Source organism: Ceratotherium simum, chromosome 3 (genome assembly GCF_057802395.1).
Source record: "Ceratotherium simum simum isolate JZ-2026a chromosome 3, ASM5780239v1, whole genome shotgun sequence".
In the NCBI taxonomy this organism is placed as follows: Eukaryota; Metazoa; Chordata; class Mammalia; order Perissodactyla; family Rhinocerotidae; genus Ceratotherium; species Ceratotherium simum.
The window spans coordinates 47,235,161-47,258,644 of record NC_141902.1 but is presented as its reverse complement, the minus strand read 5'-3'; the positions used below and the strand labels follow the sequence as shown (position 1 = coordinate 47,258,644).

Sequence of the window (23,484 nt, the reverse complement as noted above, 5' to 3'; positions counted from 1 at the left end):
TTTTCTCCCCAAAGCCCCAGTACATGGTTGTATATCCTAGTTGTAAGTTGTTCTAGTTCTTCTGTGTGAGTCGCAGCCACAACATGGCAACCAACAGAGGGGTGGTGTGGTTCCGCCACCGGGAAACGAATCTGGGCCGGTGAAGCAGTGAGTGCGCTGAACTTTAACTGCTAGGCCATCAGAGCTGGCTCCTGAGTCTTTGTTTTTGATTTGAGGTCTTATGTGTTGTATAAACCCAGGGCACCAAAAGGGCACCAAAATTTCTGATAATTTGGATATATTTCTCTTTTTTATTTTAAGTCACTAAATACAAAGGAAAAAAAAAGAAACAAAAGTTTAAGCATACATTTCTTCAGATCACTTTTTTTTTTTTAAAGTAACCTCTTTTCTCTAATCAAATTTATTTAGCAGTTACCCATCCGTTTCATTAATATGCGTCACCGATTGTTCTTCTCACAGGGGCACCTGATGAAATAATTATGTATTCACGGGGAGCCTAGGCAGCAGCCTGCCCCAGTGATAAATTCTCAGCAGGGCCTCACTTTGCTGCAGCTGTCTGCTGCAATGATGCTAAATTGGTCTCAGCTGCTCGTCCTGCCCAAGGAAACTTAGAGATTAGTTTATTTCAAACTCTTCATTAGACAGATGAGGAAACTGAGGTTTACTTCTAATAGCCTATGAGTTAATAAAATTTGGATGGAAGACAAGTTTTGTCTCTGAATTTCGTCATTCTCAGTATAAAGCAAAGAATTTTTCCAATTGATCTAGAACTTAATCCTTTTTTGTCACAAGAGAAGCCATTTCAGAGGCATATTGGGGGACTGAAGTTGAAAAATTGCACAAACCCATTCCTAGATGACTGAGGAGGGCTGATGAGGATGATTCAGAGGAGATTTAAGAGAGCAAGTTCAGACTTTGTAGTTCAGGGTCTTCATATGCATTATAAAAAGCTGCTCTATTCTAAATTTTTAGGATTTCAGTTCATTCACTAGTATAAGGTTGCCACATTTAGCAAATACAAAGACAGGACACTCAGTTAAATGTGAATTTCAATAAATAACAAACAATTTTTTAGTATAAGTATGTCCCAAATATTTCATAGGACATATTTATACTAAAAATTATTCGTTGTTTATCTGAAATTCAAGTTTAACTGTATTTTATTTGGCAACCCTAACTAGGTGGTATCTTACAAGGAACTAGGAATAGAGTGTCTGGAACATTATTTCGGATATGGGGTTTCACTATAGCCTAAACCAACACAAAAATATAAATATATTTTGGAATAAGGTACCCACTTCTGTCTTAAATCTCCTGAGATATTAACTAGGAGCCCTCTTAACTTCTTCCTGAAACTAGTCCATTCAATAAATATCCCTGAGCTATCACTTCTTTTTGCCCAGTTCATATTTCTCTCTACCTTGTTTTTCTACTCTCCCACTCCTTGATGACTCTTTCTTAATTTACTAGCAGCTGGACTCAGACCAGGGTACACAGCATCAAGCTTCCCTTGAGTGTGTATGGTCCTGGTGATGCATCCCTTCCGGGCAGGGTGTGAGTGAAGGAGCGTGTGTCTCCTGGTGGGGCTCCCCTGCTGCCCTGGCCACAAGCCTCGGGAGGAGTACAGGGACAGAGGACCTGCTTGTCCTGGTTAGCAAAAACGGAGAGTAGAGCTGTTCATGGGACCTGCTGCGGATCTCCAGGCTTAGGCAAAAGTCCTGAGTGGGACGTGGTGCTTTATCAGATCTTGGAGGGTCTAGACCAGGGAATTTCCCAGACACGTGGGGGGGCACTCTCACCAGGCATTTCCCCCACTGTCCCTCCCTCCACCCCACAAGGGAATGCTCACAGCACAAGTCTCCTTGCTCTCTCCTCTTTCTGCTCCATTCCAGGGCCCTTTCTTCCTACTATCCAGTATCTAGACTCCTCAGATTCACTGAATCCCATTGCAGACACTTCCCTGTAGCCAAAGGGGCAGGGCACAGCATCACGCTAAGAACTGAGACCTGCTGTCTCTGGGCAGGAGCCAGTTGAAGCCTGCAGAGCAACGCCAAAGGCACTGCAGGCTGATGCTGGGAAAAAGAGGTGCGGGAAGTGGCGGCTCCAGGGAAAAGCAGCTGGCTTTGGCTGTTGATGGGAACCTGAGAAATGCAGCGACAGAGTTGAGATTGTGATTGCTCTGTGGATGTGGCCTGCTACTGTAAGCCAGACCATCTTCTAGATCTGGATTCTTTGAAATATGCTATGTGGCCAGCACCAGACTGCAGGAGCCCGGGCCCACTCTTTCTTTCGGCTCTGGCAGCCTCCAACCAAGGACAAGGAGTATGTCTTTGGGCGTAGCCACTCTGCTTTCTCCTTGTAGCCACAGGCCCAGTAAGAGGCCACAGCAAGTCTGGGACAGGACTGGGCTGAGAATCCCACTAAGAAGCAACAGTGATGATGGCTGAACAAAGCAGCTGTCAACCCCTCTGCTCCCACCTCCTCTCTTTCTCCTCTGGTGCCTGACTAGCCCAGGGCTGTGGAAAGCTGGCTCTCTCTGTTTCAGGATGCCCCACTGTGCATTGTTTAATTATTAACATGCTCTCCCACACCCTCCACAGGCCAGAAGCTGTTATAATTTACAGGAGAGCCAGAGCATCAAATCCAGTCACAGAACATTGTCTTCAACTCACTCCACTGTGGCAGGCCCCCTTTCACAGGTTCCCATGAGTCAGCTCACCTGGTTGTCGATCTTGATCTCCGTCAAGGTGTCATTTTCTCTCAGTGCCTCCACCAGGGCCAGGATCCCAGTTCCAGTGATAAAATTGGATTCTACGTTTAGACTTTTCAAGGTCTTGTTTACTTTCAGCATATCTGCAAAAGCCTTATTATACAAAAAAGAAATAACCATTAGAGTTTCTAAAGATTTATTTACTGAACTACCCACTCCCAAATTAATTAGATATCTTTTACAGTACTTAAAGAAAACCTTAGTTAAATCACACTTTCTCCTCCAAGCAACAAAGATAATAATTTAAAACTGCAATAAAAATAGTTTAGTCCAGCAGCCCAGACTTAGGAATTTCACATACCTGCAAAACTAAAACAAAGAAAAAAAAAAAGACACTGATGTAGGATTACCAACTTTGTTTTGTTAAATAAGGACATTAAAAAAAAAAAAACCCACTATCATCTGTTATCATTGTCAATTTTTTTAGAAAAGGCATTTTAACAGTAGGAAAAATGTAGAAAGGATATAATCTCAGAATTATTTTATTTTGTCCCTTTTACTATGAATGGATAAAAAACTACCATTGATGAGCATTAGAGCACTACTGATTTAGTCATATAATTTCAGGTCATGTATAAATCAGAATTCCTCAAAGATACTTTCGGAACAAAATCACCACTCAGAGGGGCAAACCCACTGGCGACTCCCCGTTCAAGACGGCAGACTGCACACATGCACCTGTCTGCCCCCCTTGCCCTCAAAGTTTCCCACTTCATGAAGAAAAGACAGAATTTTGAAGCAACTGGAACTCTCACAGTGCAAGAAAACAACAACAAAAAAAAGAGGGCCATTATCTTGAAGAATTGCTAAAATACAGAAAATAGAAAGACTGGTTGAGAAATTAGCACCAAGTTGCCTAAGATGCCAGAGGTAAGTCTCAAGGGAGGCATCTCATTACAGAACGGCCTGAGCAACAGATGCAAGAGCCAGAGTAGATGGAGAGTACACCCCCCCTCTCTGCGGATTCCCCGAAAAAGAGCAACTGCCAGCACAACCGTCGATGAAAAATCTCCCTGGAAGAGCCTCTGGTGAGGGTGCTAGGACCTGAGAGAGCAGCAGTGCAGAAACGGAGGCACCTCCAGACCATCCACCAGATACAGCGAGGGAGCAAGGAGGGGAGGGGCAGCCACGCCCTGGAATGAAATCTACTGAAATGTACCCTCCAGCATGAAGCCCTCCTAACTGGAGCACTGGCGGGGACTCCCAGGCTGTCCGCCAGCTCCCCAAACACACACTACACAGGTGGCTGCCAGTCAATTCACCTGCCTGCTTACAAGAGCGCTCATTCATTCATTTATTCATTCATTCAAAAAAGACTATTTACTGGGCTTCTACTATGTACCTGTCCTAGGGAGCTTATATTTGAGCAGGAGGGCAGAGTCAGTATTTAATAAATAAAATATATAGCCTGTCAGACGGGGACAAATGGAGAAAGATAAAAGGGTCTCCCTTTTAAGGGAAAGGACTGTTGGTGAAACAGACCTACCGAACTACAGAGGAAATGATCCTGGTTTACACACACCAACCTTGTTCTCTATTCAGAAACATGAACAAGCAACCAACGATTGCCAGACATACTAGGAAAACTGGCATCAAGAAAGAGAAAAGTCAGGTTGACCAAACAGTATTACATGCCATTGAGGGAACAGAGATTATTCAGGGAACAGAAATGTAAAAGTTCTAATTATTCTCTCTCTCCTCTCTCCCACCAAAAAAAAAAAAAAGAAAAGAAAAAGAAAGAAAAGACATTGTGTCCATAAAATAAGTACTATTATGGGAAAAAAAGAGGAATAAGAACAAGAAAATGATTTGAAAATTTAAAACATTACATTGAAATAAAGAAAAGTAATGGACATCCAGAATTACAAAATAAGCATGGCTGAAGACCAAGCGGGTGAGTTAGAAGATAAAGCTGAGCGTATTTCCAAGAATGTAGAGTTAAAAGACAAAGAGATACGGCCGGCCCCGTGGCTTAGAGGTTAAGTGTGTGTGCTCTGCTACTGGTGGCCCGGGTTTGGATCCCAGGTGCGCACCAAGCACCACTTCTCCGGCCATGCTGAGGCCGCGTCCCACATACAGCAACTAGAAGGTGTGCAACTATGACATACAACTATCTACTGGGGCTTTGGGGGAAAAAAAAAAAGGAGGAGGATTGGTAATAGATGTTAGCTCAGAGCCGGTCTTCCTCAGCAAAAAGAGGAGGATTAGCATGGATGTTAGCTCAGGGCTGATCTTCCTCACAAAAAAAAAAAAAAAAAAAAGCCAAGAGATAGAAAATATAAGAGAAATGTTAAGAAAAGTGGAGGCAAAGATACAGAAGTTCAACATTTATCTAATTGAGTTTCTGGAGGACAACACAAAGGAAGAAACTACAAAATAATAGATTTCCCAGAGTTGAAGAAAGTAACAAATCTTTATCTGAAAGAACCCACTGGATGCTCAGTGGAATGAATAAAAAAGACTCATAAGTGGGCACATACAAGCGAAATTTCACAACTTCAAGGGAAAAGAGACGGTCCCAAAAGTTTCTAGCAAGAAAAAATAAGTTTCTCATAAAGGAACAAGAATCAGACCAGCATTAGTCACTAGACTGTAAGTGCCATGAGAACAGAGATTTACATGTTTATATAGCTAGATAATTGTAAGTGCTGGTGATAAGTTTTAATTTTTTGGCGTCAGTTATACACATAACATAGAATATGATGACATAAAATGTATAAATCTCAAATGTGTGAAAATAATAATATAACTACAATTTGGAGGTAGAAGAAGGAGAGAGAGAAGGCAAAGTGAGTATAGAACTGCCCTTATCTGTTCTAATGAAGACTCAAAAATTACCTAAGATGCTAAATTAAAAATTAGGTTGTATGTATATTAGTGTTTTTCTACCCTGGCTACACATTAGAATGACCTGGGAGCCTTAACAAATATACTAATACTTCAGCCCCACCCCAGCTGAATTAAATCAGAATCTCGGGCTGTGACCTGGACAGTTGCATTTTTGAAAAGCTCTCTAGGGTGACTGATGTTCAGCCAGGATTGACAGCCACTTTAATTAAAGTCATAAAGACAACAACGAGAAGAATGAATAACAAACTGCTAATAGTGATTGCTCTGGGGACTAGAACAAGGGACTTCTAAACTATCTTCATTGTGTTTACGGTGGAAACACAATAAGGAGGAAGGAAGGAAGAAGGAAGAAGAGAAGGAATCCAACTTGGAACAAGAACAGGGCTTCTCAGCTTCGGCACCCTTTGAGGCCAGAGAATTTTTTGTTGTGGGAGGTTGTCCTGTGGTTTAGCAGCCTGTGAGACCAACTAAACACCAGAAGTACCCCTCCCAGTCACGACAACCAAAAATATCTCCAGACACTGCCAAATCTCCCCTGGAGGGCAAAACTGCCCTGAGTTGAGAACCACTGGACTAGAAGAATAATTCTGTGTATTAGTCAAGCATTTGCTTGAACTACAAAGAAAGCTCAAAAATTTGGACTGACATTATTGTACACCATGTAAATTAAAGTGCATTTATTTAGTTCTAGGTCTTTAATTAGAATTAAATGTACACATTTTAATTAGAGCACCAGAAGGGAATGCATCAGGCCTTTCCTTACAGACACTCCAAGCTTTGGGATTTACTTTCATTATTAGAATAACAAAATGTCATAGCAATTAGGCCTTTACAAAAAGTTGCAGGACCTCCTGGCAAGTAGCCAGGATCTTGCCAATTTCTTTTAAACTTGAGAAAACACTTTTCTCATACCGAACAAAATAGGAGAGACCCAGCCAAACATAACCCTGGGCTGTCAGCCCAAGTTCATTTCAGTTCAGCAAATATTTGAGCATCTATTACATGTGCTGGGGATAATAACATTAGTAAAACAAAGACGAGATTTCTTAACTGTTATATAAATAATTAGAGTAGAAATAGATTTTTAAAGAGAAGGTTTTGCTTTCTGTACTTTACAGCATTGTATGGAAATGCAGTTTCCTGCACTGTCTAGACCTGTGCCACCAAATGGTAGTCACAAGACACACGTGGCTATTGACCCCTTGAAAAATGGCTGGTCTGAATTGAGACGTGCTGGAAATATAAAACACACACTGGATTTCAAAGACGTAGCATGAAAAAAATAATGTAAAATACCTCATGACATTTTCAAACTACATTTTGAAATGATAATATTTGGGATGTATTGGTTTAAAAAATATTAAAATTAATTTCACCTATTTCTTTTTGTTTTTTAATGTGCTACTAGAAAACTTAAAATTATACATGTGGCTTACATTTTATTTCTATTGGACAGTGCTGTCCTAAACTCTTGATTTTTTTTTTTGTGTGTGAGGAAGATTAGCCCTGAGCTAACATCGATGCCAATCCTCCTCTTTTTGCTGAGGAAGATTGAGCCCTCGGCTAACATCTGTGCCCATCTTCCTCTACTATATATGGGACGCTGCCACAGCATGGCTTGACAAGCGGTGCGTCAGTGCACGCCCAGGATCCGAACCTGCAAATCCCCGGCCACTGCTGAAGCGGAGTGCGTGCACTTAACTGCTATGCCACCAGGCCGGCCCCCTAAACTCTTGATTTTTCCGTGGCATCATTGTTAATAACAATATCATTTTTTACAAATTTGGGCCTTTTCTCTACATTAGCATTCAGTGGGGGCAAGTTCCATTAATATTCACTGCTACAGATGTGGTTATATGGAAGTGCTTGGGGCATGATGAACTGAACTTGATTACAGGTCATTTAAATTTGCTTCCTGGCTTGGCCACATGCTGTGTTATCTTAGTTGTTACTCAACCTCTCTGAGCCTCAGTTGCCTCATCTGTAAAATGGGAATAATGCCATCTCACACACACATAGCTGGTCTACGTTCACCATAATCCGGCAAGTGCTTAGTTGAATCTGTTTCTCAACCTTAAATAGAAAAGTCTCTTGAAGCTCTTTGCTTTAATGCTGACTTTTACTTCTCAAAAGCGAGTTGTTCAGCCATAAACCCAGTGTGAAGATCTCTATTGCCTGTGGGGTAATGAACCAATTTTCAACCTACAGAAAAGTTCTTTCCTGACAATGGCATAGTGAAAGGGGAACCTTCTGGGGGCAGCCAGGTGAGCGCTGGACCATGTAGGCATGAGGGTGAAAGAGGCTCTTCTCTTCATATCTTTAAGGATAGTAATTGTTCCTCACAATTGTATGGTGTGCTTGTCACATGGTATGCATTCAACACACAGCTGTCACCTTAAAAACAGTATCAAAGAGATTATTATATTTGGAATTTATTTAATTCACTTAGCAAGTTATCTATTTGACCTAGAGTAGAACGTAGATTATTTACTAGTAGTGTTGACAATGGACTATTCCTATGCCTGCCATTTTACTGTAAATAACATATTAAATAGGAGTGACAAATCATTTCTTTATTCATCCCTTTAGTCACTCACATACAAAACGTATTGTGAATATTTTTGCTTTATTGAAAACAAATCTACTAAAAGGCAGAGATTATACAAAATCATATACATAACAGATGAGAACCTTTAAATTGCTAATTTCACATTACCAACGATCTTGTTCTGCTCTTTTTGTATTTTAATGATAGGTTTCAGATTCAAAACTGCTTTCAACCTACAAATTTAGATATGTAATAACTGCTGGTGAAAACATCAGTTTTGTAGCTTAGTCCCTCTGTTTTCAGTGCTCATTTCAAGTTTGTTCTCGTCATCATGGAAATATTCTCTATTGCTGAGAGGCTGGAGGGCACATTCATTCAACAAACATTCTTCACACATCTACTCTGTGCCAGCACTGTAACAGATAGTCATGACTTTCATGTTGTCTGTTTTTAACGGTATTTTAGATCTTCCAAAAGACGTCTTACTTTAAATCACATCATCAAGTCAAGAAAACTTTTGTTTTTCTAGCTCGATTCAAGGGCTGAGCTTAGATGCTGTAGAACCACAGGCTGATGCTCAGGCTCCTAATAAGTAACATATTTTAGCAAATGTATGATAGTGAGGCACTGTGTGCAAATATAGCATAGCTTGATAGTTAAGTATCGTGGCTGTGGAGCCAGAAAGATCTGTTGGTGAATCCTGGCTTTGCTGCTTTCTGGCTATGTTACCTTGGAAAGTTCATTAACCTCTCTGAGCCTCAGACTGCTCATTTGTTAAAGTATGTATAATAGTACATAGCTCATCGTATTATAGTGAGGATTAGGTGAGATGACGTGTATAAAGCACAGAGATCAGTGCTGGCATTTACTAATTGCTCAAGAAATGTTAGCTATTAATAGGAGGAATAACACTGATGATGGTGATGGTAGTAGTATTTACTTGGGTCAAGGGGCTTCCTTATTTAGCTGAATGATCTAAAATGCATAGAAGGAAAAGAGCTTTTGGTTGTTTTTTTTTTTTTTTCATATTCTGGTTAACAATGTAAAATAAAAAATGTTTCAAGATTTGGTTGGTAAAATATTTTGAAACATTAATCCATTTCAAAGATTAAAATGAAATATGCTTTAAGATTTTTATATGTGCTGAGTTCCTGTAGGATTTGGGGGTCTTATAATATCCACTGATTGTGACAGAATGTTACTGTAGATGTAAAAGTTTCAGAAAATTTGTACTAAGCACAGAACAAAATCTAAATATTTACTTAGGTAAATGCCTAATGTAATATTTTCTTTCTCGTAAAAGTGTAGTGCTAACAAAATTCCAGTTAATTCAAAGTGCTTGACAGCTGGGTTCTGTTCTACTGTCTCATTATAACTAATTTTGTCTTTATTAACTGTGTAGAAAATAAATTTATCAGCTCTAAAAATTATTATTTGATAAAACAAATTAAAAATAGTTGCTAATGAGGGCCAGCCCCATGGCCTGGTGGTTAAGTTCAGCACACTATGCTTCAGTGGCCTGGGTTCTGTTCCTGGGCGTGGACCTACACCACTTGTCGGTGGCCATGTGTGGCAGTGGCCCACATACAAAATAGAGGAAGACTGACAACAGATGTTAGCTTAGGGCGAATCTTCCTCAGGGAAGAAAAAAACAGTTGCTAATGAATTAAATATTTTCATGTTATATTTCTAAGAATTTTACTCACAATCGCCACAGGGTCATTGCTGCGGGTTGCAGCCAGGCTGAATTTCTTTACGTGAGTGTTGGTTTCCAGAGCCTTCGCAAATTCCTTCAGGGTTGGAATTGGAATGTTCTAAGAGAGAGAAGACACAGATGGTTGATTAAACATTCTGCAGTGCTCCCACCCCAAGCTAAGGACCCACAGCTTTTAAATACTTTATCTGTTTAGATGGCTAATTGTGTGACATCCCCTCTAAGAGATAGTCAGCACCCATCCTCCAGCAACCACCCATCCCTAGCCAAGAGCACCACTTAGTGTCCATTAAGGGAATCTAACACAATGTGACATTCTGGCCTCCCCTTTCTGTTCACCCTAACCAAGAAATTATGCACAAACCACACTTCCCTCCTTTTCTCTTGCATTCTCTGTATTCTAGGCAGACTGACCTACTTGTTATTCTTTTAATATGCCATGGTCTTTCTCTCCTCCATACCTTTAGATATGCTTTTCCCTTTGCCTGGAAATTCCTTTGTACTTTTCTCTGATTAATTCCCACTCACCTTTTAAGACCCTGCTGAAATACTCCCTCCTTTGTTTATTGGCTCTCCTAGGCAGGATCAACTTTTTCCTTACCCACAATTCCATAACTGTTGGGGGCTTACCACATCGTGTTGTAATTATTTGTTTAGTGTTTTTCTCCTAATATAAGTTCTTCAGAATAAAGGCCGAATGCATCTTAGTCTCCTTTCTACAGCACTTAGCACAGTACTGACCACTGGAGAGGGAGACAATATGCGGCACAGCTAGAGGTTGACGTGAGTCCTAGATGTGCCACAGACTAGCTCTGTGACAGTGGACAACTTAACCTCTTTAAGTCCCATAAGGATTAAATGAGATAATGAATTTCGAGTATTAAACAAAAGATGTACTGAGTACTCAATAAAAGTCAGTCATTATTATTAAATGCTAGAAATTGGCCCAACGAGAATGAACAAAACAAGACGTCAGGCAATGTGTTTTTTTCCCTCTCTCTCTCACACACACACACGCACACACACACACTTATTTCCTTTCCCTTTGAGAATGACATGACTTATTGCCAAGTAGAATAAAGCAGAAGTGACGATGTGTGACTTTAGAGAATAGGTCATAAAAGGCATTGTGGCTTTCTGCTTGCTCTCTCTTTTTCTCTTCAATCACTTGCTCTGGGGGCTGGCTGTCATGACACTCAGGCAGCCCTATGGAGAGGCCGATGTGGTAAGAAATTGAGGCTTCCCGCCAACAGCTACGTGATGTGCCATCTTGGAAGTGGATCCTCCCGCCCCAGTCAAGCCTTCAAATGATTGCAGCCCTGGCTGACAGCTTCACTAAAGCCTCATCTGAGACACAGCCACAACTACCAAGCTAAGTCACTCCCTGATTCCTGACACTCAGAAACTGTGAAATAATAAAGGTTTATTGTTTTAAGCCTCTAATTTTTGTAGTAATTTGTTACTCATCAATAGATAACTAATACACTATGTTTAACACAAGTACTGTGATTCTTTTCAAAGAATTTCAGAAATCACTCTTTTTTAAACCCACTTTTTCTTTTTTTAAACTTTTCTTTCTTTTTTTTTTTTTTTAAAGATTTTATTTATTTATTTTTTCCCCCCAAAGCCCCAGTAGATAGTTGTGTGTCATAGCTGCACATCCTTCTAGTTGCTGTATGTGGGATGCGGCCTCAGCATGGCTGGAGAAGCAGCGCGTCGGTGCGAGCCCGGGATCCGAACCCGGGTCGCCAGCAGTGGAGCGCGCTCACTTAACCACCAAGCCACGGGGCCGGCCCTAAACTTTTCTTTTTTAATAATTTTATTTATTTATTTTTTCCCCCAAAGCTCCAGTAGATAGTTGTATGCCATAGCTGCACATCCTTCCAGTCGCTGTACGTGGGACGCGGCCTCAGCATGGCCGGAGAAGCAGCACATCGGTGCGCTCCCGGGATCCAAACCCGGGCTGCAAGCAGTGGAGTGTGCGTGCTTAACCGCTAAGCCACGGGGCTGGCCCCCACTTTTTCTTTTGAGTAGGATGTCTTGCCTCAAAATCAGTAACACAAAGGATTGCAAAGAGGTGTGAAAGTAGGTAATCAGTTATCTCCATTAAGTTTTCTGCACTCACGATAAATCAAGTGACTGACAAGGATCATAATGAAATACCTTAATGTTGTTGAGGTTGACTTCTTGCAGGCTGGGATCATTGGCTTTCATCTGCTGCAGACTTACTTCCACATTTGTGGGATTGGGTGGTTCCTCAAATATAGGCTTGACCTTTTCACCTTTGACCACATCTAAGACAAAAGTTTTAATTTTAAAAAGAAAATGTAAGAGCTCTCCTGTCAAAATCAGAGATGACTTCCTCCAAAATGACCTTTCTTTCATATGCTCTGATTCAAATAATACCCTAATATCACTGACAGTAAGCTTATTCTCAACTAAGCAGTCATGGGAATGGTACAGCTCTGAGTCAGTTTTAAAGGTTGATGGTTCTCAACTGCAGTGAGAAGTCTCAGTGGCTGAGACTGCATTGGAGGAGGCCCTAGAGCAAACTCAAACCCCAAAAAGAACATCCATGGGCCATTATTGCTAATCTATATGGACCTCTTTCAGACTATAATAACCAAACCACAGGATGTGAGATGCAAAAATGAAATGATGAGCCTCTTCATTTTCCAAAACCTTAGTACTCCTCTGGTTTCTTGACCATACCCTACCCTCCTCTGATCTCCATTTTGGAGCTTTACTTTTAAGGAAGGTATGGGAAGAGAAAGGAATGGAAAAGAAGAATGGAAGAATTCTCAAAAGTATTTAACAGAAAATGCTTGCAATATATGTTACATATAAAAGGTTAATATCCCAACACACTCAGAGCTCCTACAAATCAATAAGACAACCCAGTTAAAAATGAACAAGTAATATGATCAGAAGAATTTCTGTCACCCAACTAAAAAATATAAAAAGTAATTAAACTCTAAGATAAAAAATGAGAGCCAGGCCTGAGGGCTTAGTGGTTAAAGTTTGGCACGCTCTGCTTCAGTGGCCTGGGTTCAGTTTCTAGGCATGGAACCACACCACTCGTCTGTCAGTAGCCGTGCTGTGGTGGCGGCTCACAAAGAACTAGAAGGACTTAAAACTAGAATATACAACTATGTACTGGGGCTTTGAGGAGAAAAAAAAAAGAGAGAGAAAGATTGGCAACAGATTCAGAGTGAATCTTTCCCAGCAAAAAAAAAAAAAAAAAATGAGATACCATTTGACTAGCAAAAAAATGTAAAAAGAGATAACATTCAGAGCTGGCAACAATGTGGAGGAAAAGGCATCTTCATATATTGTTGGTGGGAATGTGAACTGGTGCAAACTTTTTGGGAGAGTAATTTGGTATTGTCAATCAAAATTTAAAATGTGGATACTCTATGACCCAGCAATTCTATATCTAGAAGCCTAATCTACAGAAAAAAATAGCATTGATACATAAAGATATATATTTAGGGATGTTCACTGATGTATTACTGGTGACAGCAACACATGGTAAATAAACAAAATGTCCATCAATGTGAAAATGGTTAAATAAGTTATAGCACAATCACATAATAGATGCTATTCATTAAAAGAATGAGGTAAACCTACATGTATTGATAAAAGAACCACAATATGAAAAAAAGTTAATAAAAAATGAGATAGGTATGAATCTAACAAAATATGTATGAGATCTATATGGGAAAACTACAAAACTCTATTGAAAGAAATCAAAGAACTAAATGGAGAGATATTCCATGTTCATGAATAGGAAGACTCAATATTGTCAAGATGTCAGTTCTTCCCAACTTGAACTATGGATTCAATGCAATCTCAATAAAAATCCCAGCAAGTTATTTTGTAGATATCAACAAACTGATTCTAAAGTTTATATGGAGAAGCAAAATACCCAGAATTGTGTTGGCTAACACAATACTGAAAGAGAAGAACAAAGTTGGAGGATTGACACTACCTGACTTCAAGACTTACTATAAAGCTACAGTAATCAAGACAGTGTGGTATTGGTGAAAGAATATACAAATATATCAATGGAACAGAATAGAGAGCCCAGAAATAGATCCATATAAATATAGTCAACTGATCTTTGACAAATGAGCAAAGGCAACACAACGAAGAAAAGATCGCCTTCTCAACAAATGGTGCTGGAACAACTGGACATCCAAAACCAAAAAAATGAATCTAGACACAGACCTTACACCTTTATTTAACTCAAAATGAATCACAGACCAAAATGTAAAACTATAAAACTCCTGGAAGATAACAGAGGAGAAAATCTAGGTGACCTTTGGTTTGGTGATGAATTTTTAGATACAACACGAAAGGTGTGATCCATGAAGGAAAGAATTGATAGGCTGGACTTCATTAAAATTAAGTTTCTACTCTGTGAAAGATACTGTCAAGAGAAGGAGGAAATGAGCCATAGATTGGGAGAAAATATTTGTAAAAGACACTTCTGATAAAGGACTGTTATCCAAAATATATAAACAACACCTAAAACTCAACAATAAGAAAACAACCTGATTAAAAAATGGGTCAAAGACCTTAACAAACACCTCACCAAAGAAGATATACAGATGGCAAATAAACATATGAAAAGATGCTCCACATCATATGTCACCAGGGAAATGCAAGTTAAAACAATGAGATACCACTGTACACCTATTAGAATGACCAAAATCTGGAACACTGACAAAACCAAATGCCGGCGAGAATGCAGAGCAACAGGAACTCTCATACTTCTCTAGTGGGTATGCAAAATGGTACAGACATTTTGGAAGATAGTTTTCTTCCAAAACTAAACATTCTCTTACCATATGATCAGTAGTCACATTCCTTGGTATTGACTCAAAGGAGTTGAAAACTTATGCCTACAGAAAAACCTGCACATGATGTTTATAACAGCTTTATTCATAACTGCCAAAACTTGGAAGCAACCAAGATGTCCTTCAGTAGTTGAATGGATAAATAAACTGTGGTAGATGCAGTTAATGGAATATTATTCAGCGCTAAAAAGAAATGAGCTATCAAGCCATGAAAAGACCTGGAGGAACCTTAAATGCATTTTACTAAGTGAAGGAAGCCAGTCTGAATAGGCTACATAATCTATGATTCCAACTATACGACATTCTGGAAAAGGCAAAACTATGGAGACAGTAAAAAGATCAGTGGTTAGAGGGGAAGGAGAGATGAATAGGTGGAGCACAGAGGAATTTTAGGGCAGTGAAACTACTCTGCGTGATACTATAATGGTGGATACATGTCATTATACATTTGTCCAAACCCATAGAATGTACAACCCCAACAGTTAACCCCAATGTAAACTATGTACTTAGGGTGATAATGACATGTCAATGTAGGTTCATCAATTGTAACATAGGTACCACTCTGGTGTAGGATGTTGATAATGGGGGAGGCTAACCATGTGGAGGGACAGGAGCTCTATGGGATATCTCGGTGCCTTCCTCTCAATTTTGCTGTGAACCTAAAACTGCTCTAAAAAAACCAAAGCCTTAAAGAAAAGTTAATCATATGTATGTGTATGTATAAAAGCCCGGATAGTTATATACCAGATTTTTAATAGCAAACGTGTTGTCAGAATGTCACCCTTTGATATTGAAGTTAAAAAGGATGAACATTTTTCATCTGTATGCATAAGAAACCAGAAAGAAAATAAAAGGAATATTGCTCATTGTCTGAGTAAATTACCCAGTATAAACGATGGTTTATAAATATGCTGCTGAGACTAGAAAGCATCTCCCAAGTCTCCATCAAAGAGAATAAAATATAATTAATCTTAGAAAATTTGTGATCTTCTGTGAGCTTTCATAGCATCTGGATTACACTATACCAAAATTACCTAATTATTAGTCCATCCCTACCACAGAGAAATAAGTTTCTTTGGGCAGGGGCCATCTTTTGTCTTTGTACCTAAGCCTTGAACATCCTGACACATAGTACGTATTTAGTAGATGACTGACGAATGAGTGAGAGAATCTAATGAACTGTACACTTCTCCAGGAAATGTTGACACAGAAGACAGTAATCTGGAACTTTCTGTGCCAGCCAGTCCATGCCAGTGTGTCTTTTGTGTTCTCTGGAGGAAGTGGGTATTCAAATTCTAAAGACACACATCCATTATTGAGACAAAAAGACAATCAAATAGAGAAGGGAACTTATCTAAGACATGATAATTGATTAAAACATCATTGGGAACATGAAACTCTGTTTGCATTCTGTGCTGACTATGCAACCTTTCTATCAGAAATTTGATCTTTTGACTGAACAGACCTACCAAGAGAGTATGTTCTGGGCAAAACCCACTGATTGGTACTAGTAACACCGCCAGACAGAGGTCCCATGATCATTCTATTCTGGTTTTTTTTTTTTTTTAATTTAATTTTATTTATTTTTTCCCCCAAAGCCCCAGTAGATAGTTGTATGTCATAGCTGCACATCCTTCTAGTTGCTGTATGTGGGACGCGGCCTCAGCATGGCCGGAGAAGCGGTGCGTCGGTGTGTGCCTGGGATCCAAACCCCGGGCTGCCAGCAGCGGAGCGCGCGCACTTAACCGCTAAGCCATGGGGCCGGCCCTCTATTCTGGTTTGATTGCTCAGAGTCCAATGATCCTTGGTGAACTGACAAAAACCCACCTTCGAAGCCTGTGACAGAGTCTGGATTCAGTAGGAGGCCCAGTCAACAGGCCTCTCTCCTATCAGCAACACCTGGAGGCTCCCAAGTTTCACAAAACCACAGATTCCACATCAACTTACTTCTCACAGGTCCTTTGCCACCTTTACTGTTGGCTGTTTCTTCATCAAACTTTGGATTGTTGAGCAAATTGTGTACTCCAAGAACAGCTGAAAGCAAAGAAAATCAGTGAATGAACATTAAGTTTGGGAAGGCATGTTAGGATGTTCACACTGTTAATTTGCCCCTCGAAGAACAATTCTTCATATCATAAAGGTAAGTCTCCAGATCCCCCTTGCCTTTCATAGTGTGTGGTACATGTATAGCACTAAATGAGCTTATAAAAACCTCTCCCTTCCGAGACCACTAGCAATCTTCACCCGTCTTTCTACATCCATACATGTGGAATCATTTAGGCTCTGAGGGACAATGATCTGGTTTGTTGTTAGTGCTGTCGAGCTGATCCAAACTCCTAGTGACATGTGTAAAGTAGAACAGAACCCTGCGCTGTCTTTTCGTGCCATCCTCTCACCTTCCGGCGCTATATCAGAAAATGCTTCACTGCTATTCAGAGTTTTCATGACCACTCTTTTCAGAAGTGGGTGGCCAGGTCCTTCTTCGTGGTTTGTCTTAGTCTGGAAGCTCTGCTGAAACCTGTCCACCATGTGACCCTGCTGGTATTTGAAATACTGGTGGCATAGCTTTCAGCATCATAGCAACAAGCAGCCACCACAGTATGACAATCAACAGATGGGTGGTGTGGTTCCCCGACTGGGAAACTAACCCAAGCCATGGTGGTGAGAGCGTCGAATCTTAACCACTAGACCACTAGGGCTGGCTGATGGTCTAGTTATATCCCCAATTACTGAAAATCTGCTTGGACCCCCTAGTTAAGTAGATTGAAGCCTTCAGTTTTCTCATCTGTAAAAGGTGAGCATAGGACTGAGTCTAAGGCTATTTTAAGATCTAACATTATATAGATTATGGCACCTATTTTTCTGGAGGCATACAGCAGAAAGATCACGGGCCTCTTTCAGTGTAAGAGGTCTCTCCCATCTCTCAGTCCCAAAAGGACTATCCTTTCCCCGTCTAGAGCATCCCAAGGTGGCAAATAAAAGAAGAGATTGTTGGGCCGGCCCCGTGGCTTAGAGGTTAAGTGCGCGCGCTCCGCTGCTGGCAGCCCAGGTTCGGATCCCAGGCACGCACTAACGCACCGCTTCTCCGGCCATGCTGAGGCGGCGTCCCACATACAGCAACTAGAAGGATGTGCAGCTATGACATACAACTATCTACTGGGGCTTTGCGGAAAAATAAATAAATAAATAAATAAAAATAAAATAAATAAAAAAAATAAAAGAAGAGATGTCAGCAAGAAAAGGTCAGAGAAGCATGCTGAGATTTTGAGTCTCCTGTATTACATGGAACTTGCACCAGGAGGCAGCACAGTATGCAAGAAACAGCACCAGGGGAGAAAGAACACTGGGCAGGCTGAAATTGCACCTGCCCACCCAGCTTTCCCTTTGCTAATGAAATTACACGCGAGAAATTACAGGTGGCCACTTGGAGAAGGATCCCGGAACAGATAACCTGTGAACAGGTGGCAGAGGCGCACCTCTGAGCTCCTCATCAGCTGTCCTGTAATCTACATATTAGAAGGAGGGGGGCAGCCAGCCACATGAGAAAGGGCAATGTTTAGAGCCAGAAAGTCTAGGGGTGAAGAGTGGCACTCAGGAGCAGTCAGAGTTTGAATCCTGACTCTGTCAGGTACCACCTGTGTGACCTGAGAAGTTACTAAATGCCTCCGAGCCTCAGTTTCTCCATCTGTAAAACAGGGATAATAATTATGCTTTACCTATTACAAAGATTAAATGACTTCCCATGTGTCAGGCACTGTTCTAAGTGCTTTACAAATTCTTGTTAAATAAATAAGAATTTGTCACTGTGTTTCTGGCATTGTCTAGGGAGAAGATGCCCTATTTGATAAGCACAGGCCACTGAGACCATCCAACAAACATATCTTGCTTTGGCCCCATACTTACTAAGCAACTTCTAATTATAATTTGGTTCCCATTGCCAAGTTTTAATTTTTGTTTTATCTGTTTCCTGTGAATCTGACTAGTGGGTCAGTGCCTACCACGTGGCCCCAATCTGACTGCTCCTATGTGCACTGACAAGATCAAATCTCTAGACCAGAGCTGAGAACCAGACTCTGGGTGGTGACCATACTGAGATACAGCCACTCTGGAAGGTGCTGTCTTGGAGGTCAACTGCTGCTCCCTTGATGGACTGTGTGTCTGCTCCGGATCTGCCCAGTAACATGGGCAGGGCATTGACACTCTTTCTTATCTAAACCTCAAAGCCTGCCAGCCGACCCGCTCATGGGGCTGCTCTTATCTTCCAGAAAGAGCCACCCTAGAGAAAATGCTGACACTCACCCCCAGCTGGGCCTCCTCCTGAGTCCTGAGGGAGGACTGGATGAAGGAGGGAGGCTGAGTAAAGATGAACAAGACAGTTTTCTATTGGGATTATCCCCCTGGTTTTACTGTATGAATTTCAGGATCTAGTATTCTCCAAATGATTGGTAATTTTCTCTTCCTCCTTTCTTAGGCATTTCCTGGGAATACAAGCCCAGCTCTGCATTCTCCCTTTGGGAAATTCCAGTAGAGACTATGAGGCAACCCTTGGGAGGAGCAGTAACCATAACAGAGCCCTCGACAGTAACCACAAGGCTAAGAATACTGGTCACCTCAAAGCACCTTTTTTTTTTTAAGATTTTATTTATTTTTTATTTTTTGCCCCCAAAGCCCCAGTAGATAGTTGTATGTCATAGCTGCACACCCCTCTAGTTGCTGTATGTGGGACTCGGCCCCAGGATGGGCAGAGAAGCGGTGCCTCGATGCGCACCCGGGATCCGAACCCGGGCCGCCAGCATCGCAGCGCGCGCACTTAACCACCAAGCCACAGGGCCGGCCTCAAAGCACCTTCTTAACTCTGTGATGCAGGTACCTCAACTCCTGCAGTGACTTCTGAGACGGGTTTGAATATGTGAACTTCATATGGACCACTGATATCATTATCCCGGAAGAAATGAACATGCAGCTGAATGGCTGGCATGGTATTAGAATAAGGCATAGCTGGTTCTCCTGGGAGGAAGGAGATTGTTATTACATATGTCTTTCAATGGAATAAAAATGTGAGAATTCTTGCTAAAGTTATGGACTGTTTTTTAAAGCACCTCTATCCTGTGGTGAGCCAATGACCCTAATAATCCAAATTTCCATCCCATTTGGAAAAAAATGCATCCCATTAGTGCACAAACATGCAGGTATATGCATAGAATCCTTCTTGAAGGATATACAAGAAATGGGAGGAGGCTTGGGTAACTAGGGTGAGAGACCTTTCATTACATTTTCTTTTGTACTATTTGGCCTTTTTCTATCTGCATGTATAACCAATTCAAATAATAATAATTATTATATTATTGTTATTGTTAAGAAAACTAGAAAAAAATGAGCAGATTGGGCTGCATATGGATTTACCTTACAGGGTGAATGTAACAGTAGATTACTCCTGCTCCCTGGTTAGGCTAACAGACCTCTTAGTGGGAATCAAAATCGAACAGTGACTGTGGGAAAGAGCAAGAACTTTATGGAAATTTGGTGATGATAAAATGTGATAAAATGCCAAATGTGAAAGCTCCTTAGAAAGCATAAGGGCTGTTAATTTATTGTTTAAGTTTTCAACACTCCTTCTTCTTTATTCTCTTTGGTTTTTTTTTTTTTTTAAGATTTTATTTATTCAGTTTTCCCCCCCAAAGCCCCAGTAGATAGTTGTACGTCATAGGTTCACATCCTTCTAGTTGCTGTACGTGGGACTCGGCCTCGCGCTGGACGGAGAAGTGGTGCCTCGGCGCGCTCCCGGGATCCGAACCCGGGCCGCCAGCATCAGAGCGCGCACACTTAACCGCTAAGCCACGGGGCCGGCCCATTCTTTATTCTCTTTGATTTCTCAAACTCTTGAGTTTTGTAGGATGGGTAGTATTCGGGCATCTTACCCGAGATGTGGTTTTACATTTTAGAGCTGAGATACAGCAAAATGTTTGCTCAGAGAGGTTAAGTCGCTTGCATCAAGTCTTACAGCTACACAATGGCTGAAGCCAACCTGGAATTACAATCATAATCACTAGCTAGGGAGAGACTCAAAGGCTGCTGCCATGGGTGCCAGTGCGCGTCTAGAGGTCACAGAGCCAGACAGGAAAGTTTCCCAGAGCCGAGGACTAACCTGCAAGATCGTAGAGTTCAGTGTCGGAGGCGCTGGCCAAAGCTTCTTCCAGTTCTGGGTCAAGAGTGACTTTTTCTTCTTTACGGGTTTCTATGGGCTTTTCTTTGGGGATAAAGACTCTCCCTTTAAATCAGAAGACAAACAAAAACCATTGTGCGCTGCTGCCTTATTGTAGTGTAAGCAGACTGACTGGACAATGCAGCTCTGGCCGTTAAGAGCTGAATCATTAAGCCATTGCACATCCAACTGGGATTCCTTAATTGCTGGGATGATGCCAATATCAATAATCCACTATCAGACTATTAGAGGGAAGGAAAGTGAGAGGGGAAATCCTGTATTCTGCAACACAGAGATCAGCAGCATTGCCCTTAGACCCGGACAAGAGGGGCCTGCCATGGGCCTCCCGACTCCTCCTGCCATGGCCCTCATCTGCTGTAATCTACCTCCTCCCCCCAACCCACTGAAGGGGGGGTTATGGGGCCAAGGGAACATTCCCATCCAGAATACAGGCCACCTGCTGGACCACACTCCAGGCACCTGGGACCCTGGAATTTCCTGCCCAAAGAGCCCTGAGTCTGCTTCCAGGACCTGCATAAGTCCCTTCTCCATGTCCATCCTCCTGAGAGCAGGTCACATTGCCAAGAGGAAGCTGTCTGTGGGTGATATGGAAGAAGCTTGGATATGTAGACTGGGATGTCAAATACAGGTGTGTGAAGCCCCAGCAGTGTAGGATGGACCCATGTCCCTGCGTGGAACTTTGGAAGTCCAAGAGTAATGGTCTTCTAGGTGTATTTGCAAGAGGATGGAACATAGTTTAACAGTTTGTTAGCTTTCAAATAATTATAAAAAATGGTATGTGGGCTTCTATTTGTGTTCGTGCCTTGGCCCCTGCAAATATTGGGAGCAGATTCATCCAAACTGCCCCAGGGGTTCCTGAGGGACAAACTGGTGATCCCCCAGAGTTTTCCCCCTTAAATTGGGATTGTAGATCACTAAGATGCTATATCTAGGGTCACTTGAACTAGTGTAGGGACCTGGGGACAAAGCCACCTCTCTAGAGCACACCAAAGTAAGCCTAATTTAAAAGGAAAAATCAGAGTTGTCAGAGAGATTGTGGGGGTCTGTGAACAGCAAGGAATTCTGTGTGTCCCACATACGCATTCTCTGCCACCATCTCCCACTTCATCCTGTCAGTCAGATTCCATTTATTTTGCCCTCTACTCACTTCTGAATATGTTGATATCTATGCAGCCCAAACTTCTGCAGCCCAAACTTCTGGACTGATGGTCACATTGTTGGGAGGATGGCACAAGGCATGGTACCTGCTCCTAACTTCCAGCCAGGCCACCACATCTGCATCCCACACACGCAATGGCTCATAAAAGTAAACCCAGGACACTCCAGAGCCACCGTAGCAATACTCCAGACCTACTCACACTCTTTCCCAATTCCTCCCGGCTTTTGACTCTTGGTTTCTCACTTTTTTGGAGCTGTTCTTACTTCTTGGCATGATCTTTGAAATTGATCTCCTCCATTTTTATCTTTGGAGTTCCCTAAAGACACCTCCGTTGCCTTCTCTTTGTCACCTTGGGTAGAATAGATAGCTGGCTCCAGCTTGAGCCAATGGGGACCCAAGCTCTGTCCAGAACTCCTTGGCTAGCTTGCCCTTCCCCACTCCCATGGGAAAGGAAGAGTCAAACCCAAAGTCAGTAACTCTCTCTCATGAAAACTCTCCAGGAGACGTCCTAGTTACAGGGGCTGCCTACTTCCTGATGGTTTACCAGATCTTCAAATGGTTGAATAAGTAAACAGGGTCCAGGCAGAGCTGGGCACCCCAAGAGGCACCACTGCTTGTGGTCAGACTTGGGCATCCTGGCCACAAGGTCACCACCATTGACCATCATCCTGCTTCCTGCCTCGACATCACATAAGCTGCTACATTTCCCAGACACAAGGAAAATACACTGGGAAACAAACGGGAGAATGGCTAGAAGATAGAAAGTGAAAAAAAAAAAATCAAGCAATCTATAACATCTCAGATACTGGGGCTCATCCCAGACTTAATTTTCATAGTATATGTAGCCTGAAGCATTTTCTTTCTGGCTCAGATGATCTTGGGTCCAGAGTCAAAATGGGCTTCTAAGTTCCTCCTTGCCAGTACTGTTAGGATTACTCTAAACACTAGGTGCACGGGTGGCCCTCAGCTACCAGCTTTCAGGACAACTGCTGCTGCACATCCATTCCTGTGGGGCCAACCAGACAGCAAGTTCTAAGTGAATAGAGCTGCAGTGCAGAAGCAAAGGTAGCCCAGGAACTGAGTGCCCAGGGCACATGGCATTCAGAACTGAGGTTGTGTGGCCCGTCTCCTGAGGCCCTCACGACCGCCTCCCACTGCTCCTAGATCATCCGCTCGTCCTTCCAGGGGCCCTGTAGACTCCACCCTGATCCCTCTGCTCTATTTGGAAAACTTCCTCTCTACTCATTTTGCTCAATTGTGCTGCTTCTCAACCTTCTCCTAAGCTATACTGCGCAACTTTACACCATTTTTGTATCCCCCATTTATTACTCAGACTGCTTTTGCATTCCTAACTCCCC

The 23,484-nt window shown here is 41.8% G+C and overlaps 1 protein-coding gene across 2 annotated transcripts in view; it reads right to left on the bottom strand.

Moving 5' to 3' along the window:
* Window positions 1-23,484, bottom strand: part of TMOD2 (tropomodulin 2) — a 45,409-nt gene that overhangs the window by 6,272 nt on the left and 15,653 nt on the right. For both annotated transcript variants that reach the window (XM_087427246.1, XM_087427252.1), the window contains exons 4-8: window positions 20,890-21,012; window positions 16,692-16,778; window positions 12,046-12,176; window positions 9,875-9,982; window positions 2,720-2,863 (exon numbers count right to left, since the gene is read on the bottom strand). In XM_087427246.1, coding sequence (XP_087283372.1) covers window positions 2,720-2,863; window positions 9,875-9,982; window positions 12,046-12,176; window positions 16,692-16,778; window positions 20,890-21,012 — 593 coding nt within the window. The remainder of the gene's footprint in view (window positions 1-2,719; window positions 2,864-9,874; window positions 9,983-12,045; window positions 12,177-16,691; window positions 16,779-20,889; window positions 21,013-23,484) is intronic.